We start from the raw sequence: 9,591 nt of genomic DNA on the forward strand, positions 1-9,591 counted from the left end.
CGTCCAACACGCATACATGAAAACAACACCGAAAGAGAAGACAAACCTTGTTTGTATCTGGAAAGATGAAGAAGAATAGAAAAGATGGAAGCGATTAACCACGCAAAGAAGCAAGAAGCAAACAGGAGCAAGTGCAAAGTGTGGTAAATTAGACACGTAACCACCCAAAGAAGCAAGAAGCAAATGGGAGCAGGTGCAAAGTGTGATAAATTAGACATGTAACCACCCAAAGAAGCAAGAAGCAAATAGGAGCAGGTGCAGAGAAATCAAACACGTGTAAGAAACATGGGAGTGGGAAATGAAAAGACTAAAAGATAAAAAAATTAAGGAAATGAACATGTGTCCCAGCCTTAGGTAGGGACATTTTAGAATTTTCCAGAGACTTCTCTTTTATTAGATAGTATATAGATATATCATATTAAAAAAATATTTATTCTATGGGTGTATGTTTTCAATAAAAATACATTGTTTTCAACCAGAACTGTTTCATATTATAATTTTTTTTTTCTCTTCATTTTTTTCCTTTAAAATCAAACATATGCAGGCGTAGGAAAAGTCCCGAAACCCGAGGCACGCACGCGTCAGTGACATGCCTGCACGCACTTACTCGCCATGCGTGCGTTTCATCCTTCGAGCTCGCTCACTGCATCACCGCACCCAATCAATCCCACCCCTCCGTGCAATCAACACCAAACATGAATCAACGGTCCCCAACGCATGGAACCGAACCGCAGAGAATAATCGCTTTGTTGACTCACAAGAGAGAGAGAGAGACGATGACAAAAGAGGTGAGTGAGGATTTCATTTATAGTTTATAGAGAGAGAGAGCGTTGACACCTATCCATTTTGAAACCTTCTAAACTCACTCTCTCACTTTCTCACTCCCTCACTCCCTCCGTTGACGTTTTTGTTTTCTTTTTCTCTGTGTTCTGAAGAAGTTTTAGGGTTTCGTTTTGTTTCTCTCTTCGGCCACTTCAGGTCATTTTTTCCTTTTTTGTTTTCTGAATTTTTAACCGTTTCTTTTTGTTTTTTTGTTTGTGACTCTCTCTGGTGTTGTAATTTGTAGTGCTGCATTGCTCTTCTGGCTTCGGATTTTTTTAGCCGTATTATTTTTTTCTTTTCAATTTTGCTTTGTGAGAATGGTTGCCTTATTTTTTATTTTTTTCTGAAGTTGAAATGTAGTACTGTTTTTTTTTTCTTAGGGTTTTGGAAGTTGTTTATGTGTTTGCATGTGTTGGACATGGATCTTGCTTTTTTGACTGTTTATTTTGAAGGAAAAGAGGATTTTGCCTTGGCTACAAACCGTGTTTCGTTTCAGAAATGGAGTTTTCTGTTGTTGCTGGAGTTTTGTATGTTTTTCTTCACTGTTTTGGGTTTGCTCTTTTTTCGTTGTTAAAAGTTGTTATTTATAGCATTTTAGGACTTGTGTTGGTTTTCTTTTTTATAAGTTCTTTTAGTAAGTGGAAAACCCTAATTTCTGCAATGCATGTCTTTAACATTTGGTTGGGTTTGCTCTTTTTTCGTTGTTAAAGTTGTTATTTATAGCATTTTAGGACTTGTGTTGGTTTTCTTTTTTATAAGTTCTTTTAGTAAGTGGAAAACCCTAATTTCTGCAATGCATGTCTTTAACATTTGGGTGGGTATTTTTTGTTGATGGGTTAGATTTATCTTCTGGATGCTGCTTTTACTGAAGGTGGTTTGAATGAATGCATGCCTTTTCTTTTGTTATCTATGTTAGAGGATGGTACGGCGTTTTAGACTGTTATTTGTTACAAAGGTTAGCCATGTTTTAAAAGTGTTGTGTATATACATTTAAGTAACCTTTGCTGCATTTAGTAATATTTTTGCAATTTATTTGTTGAAGCTTAGCTCTTGCTTTTATTGTTTTTTATTTTTATTTTTTTGGTATGGAATTAGTAATATGTAATGATCGAACTTAACATTTTGTTGCTGCCTTTTTGTTATGTATTCATGTTCACCAAAAGTAGTACATTGATTTTTGGAAGACACTCTTCAGTGACATTATGATTCTCAAGTGCTTGGTTTTGAATTGTGGTTGTGGTAAAACAATCTTTGATTTTGTGGAAAATTTAGACAAATGCTGCAGATGTGGCTGCAAGTGTGGTTGTTTAGGCTTACAAAACCTTGATATTTCTGTAGCAATTGCGGATGTGGGTCATTAATACCTTGTTCTTAGTATTGAATGCTTACCAAATTTACTTTATTATATTTGAGAGTTAAACTGGTTTAATTCTCTTTGAGAATGTTATTTATTTATTTTTAAAAAACCAAACATGGGGAATAAGGGATTCCAACTTCAGACTCATGGGAGACTAAAAAGTTTTCTTGTACCAAACGCCTCCTTAAACTTTTGTCATCTTCATAATTCTTCGTTTATGGATAATGTAATCCCCTGCTTTACCTTATATTCCTAACTTTGTCTATACAGGCTATGGATTCATTTGAGCCAGATGGAAATGGGAAGGAGTCACTGCCACCACCACCTCCTGTTGTTCCCTCTGATATTGTACCTCTCAAAGCAGAGGAGGTGCTCTGTACCCCTACCGAGCATAATAAGAAAAAGGCTTCCCGACTTCCAATAGCCAGATCTGGTCTGGGATCAAAAGGAAATAAAATACAATTACTAACCAATCACTTCAAAGTTAATGTTGCTAAAAATGATGGGCATTTCTTCCATTATAGTGTATGTCCTTCGATTAGTTTTTGGTTTAGTATTAATATCTGTGTTTTTGTTTAAGCTTGTCACTTAAAGTTGATGCTTATGTTATCACTTCACTTGATATGCAAACAGGTGGCTTTTACTTATGAAGATGGACGCCCTGTAGAAGGTAAGGGTGTAGGGAGAAAGATAATAGATAGGGTGCAGGAGACATATCATTCTGACTTAAATGGTAAGGACTTTGCATATGATGGGGAGAAAAGTCTGTTTACTGTTGGCTCTCTTCCTCAAAACAAGCTTGAGTTTGAAGTTGTTCTTGAGGATGTCACCTCTAACAGGTAGAAGTAATTAGAGAGCATTTAGTTGTTGTTTTGGCTCTTCAAATTGGTTTTCGTACTATTGTTTCAATAGCCTTTGATTTATTTTTTGTTTTCTAGGAATAATGGCAATTGCAGCCCTGATGGTCTAGGGGACAATGAGAGTGACAGAAAGAGGATGCGACGTCCTTATCGTTCGAAGTCATTCAAAGTAGAGATAAGCTTTGCTGCAAAAATTCCAATGCAGGCCATTGCCAGTGCCTTACGCGGGCAAGAGACTGAGAATTTTCAAGAAGCCATCAGAGTTCTTGATATCATTTTGAGGCAGCATGCTGCTAAGCAGTAAGTAAATAGTGCTTTCTTTTTCTTAGCGTGTGGTTAACTGTTTAATATTTTTTTCTTAACATGAGTCTATCTGTACATTGTTTATTGCAGAGGCTGCTTACTTGTACGCCAATCCTTTTTCCACAATAATCCAAATAATTTTGCTGATGTAGGAGGTGGTGTCCTAGGCTGTAGAGGATTCCACTCAAGCTTTAGAACTACACAGAGTGGCCTGTCTCTTAACATAGGTTAAATTCGTTGCCTGTGCAATCTTCTCAAGTCAATATGTTTTGTCTAATTCTAGCAATCTCTAATTTGTTTAGATGTGTCAACTACAATGATAATTTCTCCTGGGCCTGTGGTGGATTTCTTAATTTCCAATCAAAATGTGAGAGATCCTTTTCAACTTGACTGGGCTAAGGTGAACAAGTTTTCTGAATACTTTTTCATCTCCCATCATTGATATTGTAAGGCTCAAATTTGATTCCCCCCTATCCCCTTTTAACATTTTAACAGGCCAAAAGGACCCTAAAAAATCTGAGGATTAAAACTAGCCCATCCAATCAAGAATTCAAAATTTCTGGGCTCAGTGAACTCCCATGCAGAGAGCAGACGTACTTATTTTCTTTGTTTTCATATTGTTAATTTCTTACACTGTATTTGCTGTATTGTAATTTTTGAGTTGTTCTTTAGGTGATGTGTTGAGGTTTTTGATGGTGTGTATTCTGCAGTTTTACTTTGAAAGGTAAAGGTGGGGGGGATGGTGAAGATGGTAATGAGGAAATCACTGTATATGATTATTTTGTTAAGGTTCGTAAGATAGATCTCCGATACTCTGCTGACCTTCCATGTATCAATGTTGGCAAGCCTAAACGACCAACATTTTTCCCCATTGAGGTAAATTAAGGGTTTTTTTTGTTCTCTAAACTGCATTTGTTTGCATCAATTCAGGAGGTACAGATTGATCTTAGCAACATATTGGTTATTAATGAATTTTCTTTCTTTTTTCTTGGTTCTTTTAGGTTTGTGAATTGGTATCATTGCAACGATATACAAAAGCTCTGTCCACGCTTCAAAGGGCTTCATTAGTGGAGAAGTCGAGGCAGAAGCCACAAGAGAGGATGAAAATTTTGTCTGATGTAAACGATTTTTTGCTACATTTTGAGTAGTATAATTTTAATTCATATGTCTAGGATAAGAAATCTTACTATTAACTTTTACTGAAGGCACTGAGAACAAGCAACTATGGTGCTGAACCTATGCTCCGGAATTGTGGAATTTCTATAAGCACTGGCTTCACTGAAGTGGAGGGCCGGGTGTTGCCTGCACCAAGGGTATATATATATTTATATATATATATAGTTATAGTTATACCATTATGTTTATGAATCGTTTTATTAATTCTATTTTGTATATTAAAACAATGATCTTTTTTGTTGAGGTTTGGAAGTATCAATAGTAGTTTTCTTTTATGGTTAGAAAATGATTATTGAATCTTCTTCAATAGTTGAAGTTTGGCAATGGTGAGGATCTCAATCCTAGGAATGGGAGATGGAATGTCAGCAGAGTGGTATTTAATTCAATTCCCTTTCCTGTGAAGTTTTAATATTTTCTCCTTAATAACAATATTGGCTTAGGTTCTAACTTTTTGCATGCTGTGACGTACGAGGACTGTTGCTAACTTTCATGAATGCTTCAGAAATTTGTGGAACCATCAAAGATAGAAAGATGGGCTGTTGCTAACTTTTCTGCACGCTGTGATGTACGAGGACTTGTACGGGACCTCATTAGAATTGGAGATATGAAAGGAATTGTAAGTTCTTTAACTGCATATTTTTTGGTGTGAAAGAGCTATTGACTGACATTATGTTTTCTTTGATTTCTGCAGACTATAGAACAACCATTTGACGTGTTTGATGAGAATCCACAGTTTAGGCGTGCCCCCCCTATGGTTAGAGTGGAGAAAATGTTCGAGCATATCCAATCTAAACTTCCTGGGGCTCCTCAGTTCCTTCTCTGTTTGCTTCCTGATCGGAAAAATTGTGATATTTATGGTTAGTGTTTTTTGTGTGATTATATTTTTATGCCCAAGCAATTTTCAAGAGCCCTGAATAGAAATTGTCTTTTTTTCGTTGAAGGTCCATGGAAAAAGAAGAATCTTGCTGATTTTGGAATCATAAATCAGTGTATGTGTCCTTTAAGGGTCAATGACCAGTACCTGACTAATGTTATGTTGAAGATCAATGCCAAGGTTAATTTAATATTTTGGTTATATTGTACAGTATCTTTGTACATGATCATATAAGCATTTGCATGTAAACCATCTTATCTTAATTTTATAGTAAAAATAGATGAAGTTATGGAAACCTTCATGCCCATTCCTCACTTACTAGGATAAGGCGTGGTTGTTATGATTGATTTTTACTGCATGTGCCTGTAAACCATCTTGTAAACTGATGAAAACCTTCATGCCCTTCCCTACTTACTATTCTAAGGCTTTGGTTGTTACAATTAATTTTTATTGCTTAGTTGATTCATTATGAAGGGTGTTTTCTTTCTGTTGAATTCTTTTATTGTTATGCAGCTTGGTGGGTTGAATTCATTGTTAGGCGTTGAACATTCTCCTTCTCTTCCTGTTGTTTCCAAAGCTCCCACCCTCATTCTGGGAATGGACGTGTCACATGGCTCACCTGGGCAGACTGACATTCCTTCAATTGCTGCGGTAAATGATAATTTGTCTTGTGTTTTATATGAACAGTGTTTCCAAATGCATATGGAAGCCTAATTTTCTGGATGAAGGTATATTGGTTTTTAGTTTTGGCCTGCATGTCTAATGTGTAAATATGCACATGCAGGTGGTCAGCTCTAGACACTGGCCTCTGATATCAAAGTATAGGGCATGTGTTCGTACGCAATCTGCAAAGATGGAAATGATTGATAATTTGTTCAAGCTAGTATCTGAAAAGGAAGATGAAGGCATCATAAGGTTAAAATTTGTCATTTTCTGGCAGATTCAAGCCACTGTAAACTAACTCCAAAGAATCATTTACAAAATATTTACGAGATCAAGGACCCACCCAATTGCATATTTTTTTCAGTTTAAGGACCTAATTAATAATTCTAGATAGTTCAGGAATTTGTTTAATAGTTTAGCTGTTTTTGTTTTTTCCAGTTGCAATAATTGTATATGCATTTTCTGTTGGTCCATGTACAAGGACTGCCTATACTGATGGGTTTCATCTATTGCAGGGAACTTTTGCTTGATTTCTATACAACTTCTGGGAGGAGAAAACCGGAAAATATAATCATATTCAGGTATGTTTTTCCTTCTTTGAGAATGCAGCTTCTGTTTATTTTTCTTATTTTTGCATTTTGATTGTTACATCTGTGTAAATGTTCAACTTTTATGGGTAAATCATTATTTCACCTAGTGAGATGAGGCTTTAGTTGTTGTATATAAACCATGTTTGATGTTTGATATATGTTATTATTGTGAAATTGTTCAATGTGTCTTGAAGTATCTTGCTATTTCAAATAATATATTATCTTGTACATTAACCTTGTATTTATTTTCTATAGATTGACATTCAGATATATATTTGATTTAATGTTAATGTTATTCATTTGATTCAACTGAACATTGTTTTTTCCGTTTTCTATATAATGTGTAGGGATGGGGTTAGTGAGTCACAATTCAATCAAGTTTTGAATATTGAACTCGATCGAATCATTGAGGTACTGATGCTGGTCAATTGTGCTTTTTTAGTACTAATCATTAGTCATAGAGAACTAATCTTTAAAATTTTAGGCTTGCAAATTTCTCGATGAAAATTGGGAGCCAAAATTTGTGGTAATTGTTGCTCAGAAGAACCACCACACTAGATTTTTCCAGCCTGGCTCTCCCGACAATGTCCCACCTGGCAAGTGTTCTGGGTCTTTACAGTAAGATTTTTTAATTTGAAAGTATCTGTTCCCTTATTATTTTTTTTTGGCAGGAACTGTTATCGACAATAAAATTTGTCATCCCAGAAATTATGATTTCTACCTATGTGCACATGCTGGAATGATAGTGAGTATCCCAGCTATTTAATATATATGTTTCTGTACTGTTTTTCTCGTTTTGAAGTTGCATGATTGTGGCTTGTGTGGCTATCTAGTTGGCTTTTGTATCCCTTCTTGACCTTTGTCCGAAGTATGCAAGCCTTTTCTTATAGAAATCTATCTTTCTTTATCTTTTTTTAATTCCACTTGTTTGTAACTGATTTTTTATTGCTGATAGTCTGATAGTTAAAGAGAATATTTACTTTGATTCTAGTTTTTTTTTTGGTCAGCATTTACTTTGATTCTAGTATTCCACTTGTTTGTAACTGATTTTTTTATTGCTGATAGTCTGATAGATAAAGAGAATCTTTACTTTGATTCTAGTTATTTAAAGAGGTAGTGTGGAATAAAGGTTGGGGATTCTTATTTTCATTTTATTAAAATAGAGAAAACTAGTTACAGTTGAAGTATCTTCTATGAAATGGTAGTTGGTTGCATTACTCCATTTTTTCTGTAAACTGAGGAATTCTTCCAACGTCAAGTTTCATTTGCATTGTTATTTTGATCTGAGTTGAGTGCAGTATTATTTCTGCTGCATCGGGCTTCTACCATACATCTTTGTACATATTTTTAGTTGAACTCAATTTTTTTTTTGTTGACGTTGAATAGGATGTTTGTAAACGTTGTTCCCCCCGCCCCAGAATGATCTCCCTTTGTACATTTGATTTTGATATAATCAACTGGTGTGTAAAGGTCCTTTTTTGTTTTTTCTGCCGTTTCCTCTATGCATTGCCTGGTCTTGCAGGCATTTAGGGAGTTGTGAAAAAGGTGCCCCTTCACCTGCCCTCAATTACTGTGTTAGTGTTGTTTATAAAGCTGTTGTACTTGAACTACTTAATGCCAATTGGTTGTTAAGATTACAGACATGGAGGGCTATATTTGATTCCTCTTTCCACATGTATTTATAACCTATAAATTAAATTAAATGTAGGTGGACCTAGTTGTGTGTGGGGAAAGGTTTTTAAAATTAAAAACTTTATTAACATTTGTTTTATATTCTCCCTCTAATTGTGGTGCCCAGGGAACTAGTAGGCCTACCCATTATCATGTGCTGCTTGATCAGGTTGGTTTCTCTCCGGATCAGCTGCAGGAGCTTGTCCATTCATTATCATATGTGTAAGTGGAAATTTGGACCTATTTGATTGCATTAGACTCATTTTACGGTTTCAGGTAAAGATCAATCTAAACAATGTAAATTGATTGTGAATATGGGCAGGTATCAGAGGAGCACTACTGCCATTTCTGTTGGTAATTAAATTTTGTACATTATTTATTCCAATAGATGGTTATTGTTTTGACCTAATTATTATTCATGATTGAATTTTACCTATATATAATCTTCCTCGTTGCAGTTGCTCCAATATGCTATGCGCACTTGGCTGCTACTCAGTTGGGGCAGTTCATGAAATTTGAGGACAAATCTGAAACATCTTCAAGCCATGGTGGATTGAGCGGTGCAGGTGCTGTTCCCGTCCCTCAGTTGCCTCCCTTGCAGGAGAATGTCCGCAACACAATGTTCTTTTGTTGAGGCCTTAATGCTCTGCCCTGTCTCCTCAAGTGGTGAAAATGCTGTACATAAAACTATGTTTCTAATCTTGCAAGTTATGCGGACGAAGTTTATATTGTGGTAGACTTGGTCTTCTTAGCCATATTTAGTCTTTCTAGCACAAGCCTTTTCAAATGTTCGGGGACCTTACCTTACTTTTTGTAGCAAGACTCTCTTTAGCGCAACGTCTTTTTGTAGCAAGGCTTGATCTTCAGCACGTCTTTTGTTAGGCCCCCCCTTTTTTAAGGTTTAATTGCACTTTTTACCTCGAATGCTGTAATTTATAGTGAATTTTACTTATCTCCAACAAATTACCTTGGCGTATTTTATTCCAAATTTTTAAGAAACTTAGATTTTATTGTGTTATTTTACTCCTAACGTAACTGTATTTTTTACTCCTATTTTTTTTTTTTATTTTCTTGGCAAATTTTATCCAATTTTTTTTTTCAAATTTTGTCCTCAACTTTTTAATTTTTTGGTAAATTTTATTCCCAATTTTGGTGTGTTGGTTTGTGCATACTAATGGATAAATGATTTGGATAAAATTTGTAAGTTTGTTAGAAGTTATGGATAAAATGTGTTAAATTAAAAAATTGGAGGTAAAAAATGTAATTGAGTCTTTT

General features: G+C 35.3%; 1 protein-coding gene across 2 annotated transcripts; it reads left to right on the forward strand.

Annotated features, from left to right (window-relative positions):
- Positions 1-560: 560 nt before the first annotated feature.
- LOC100820376 (protein argonaute 4) lies at positions 561-9,279 on the forward strand. Of its 2 annotated transcripts, none has more exons than XM_006605576.4 (23): positions 561-788; positions 2,450-2,704; positions 2,813-3,018; positions 3,118-3,339; positions 3,433-3,569; positions 3,645-3,742; positions 3,838-3,935; positions 4,053-4,218; positions 4,344-4,460; positions 4,548-4,655; positions 4,829-4,891; positions 5,021-5,134; positions 5,210-5,375; positions 5,460-5,572; positions 5,906-6,043; positions 6,177-6,307; positions 6,571-6,636; positions 6,993-7,056; positions 7,130-7,241; positions 7,317-7,390; positions 8,444-8,538; positions 8,639-8,670; positions 8,775-9,279. In XM_006605576.4, exons 1-23 carry the CDS (start codon positions 696-698, stop codon positions 8,948-8,950), a joined length of 2,844 nt encoding a protein of 947 aa, XP_006605639.1. In that variant the 5' UTR covers positions 561-695; the 3' UTR covers positions 8,951-9,279. The 2 variants fall into 2 exon arrangements, with proteins under 2 accessions (XP_006605639.1, XP_003555656.1); XM_003555608.5 differs by lacking the exon at positions 561-788 and adding an exon at positions 817-978.
- The last annotated feature ends 312 nt before the right edge of the window (positions 9,280-9,591 follow it).

The sequence above is a fragment of the Glycine max genome, chromosome 20, assembly GCF_000004515.6.
Source record: "Glycine max cultivar Williams 82 chromosome 20, Glycine_max_v4.0, whole genome shotgun sequence".
NCBI lineage: Eukaryota > Viridiplantae > Streptophyta > Magnoliopsida > Fabales > Fabaceae > Glycine > Glycine max.

Coding starts and splice junctions, on each gene's coding strand:
- LOC100820376 (XM_006605576.4), top strand. CDS start 696: ATGAATCAACGGTCCCCAACGCATGGAACCGAACCGCAGAGAATAATC. Junction 3,570..3,644: donor TGGCCTGTCTCTTAACATAG/GTTAAATTCGTT, acceptor TAATTTGTTTAG/ATGTGTCAACTACAATGATA. Junction 7,391..8,443: donor GTGCACATGCTGGAATGATA/GTGAGTATCCCA, acceptor TGTGGTGCCCAG/GGAACTAGTAGGCCTACCCA.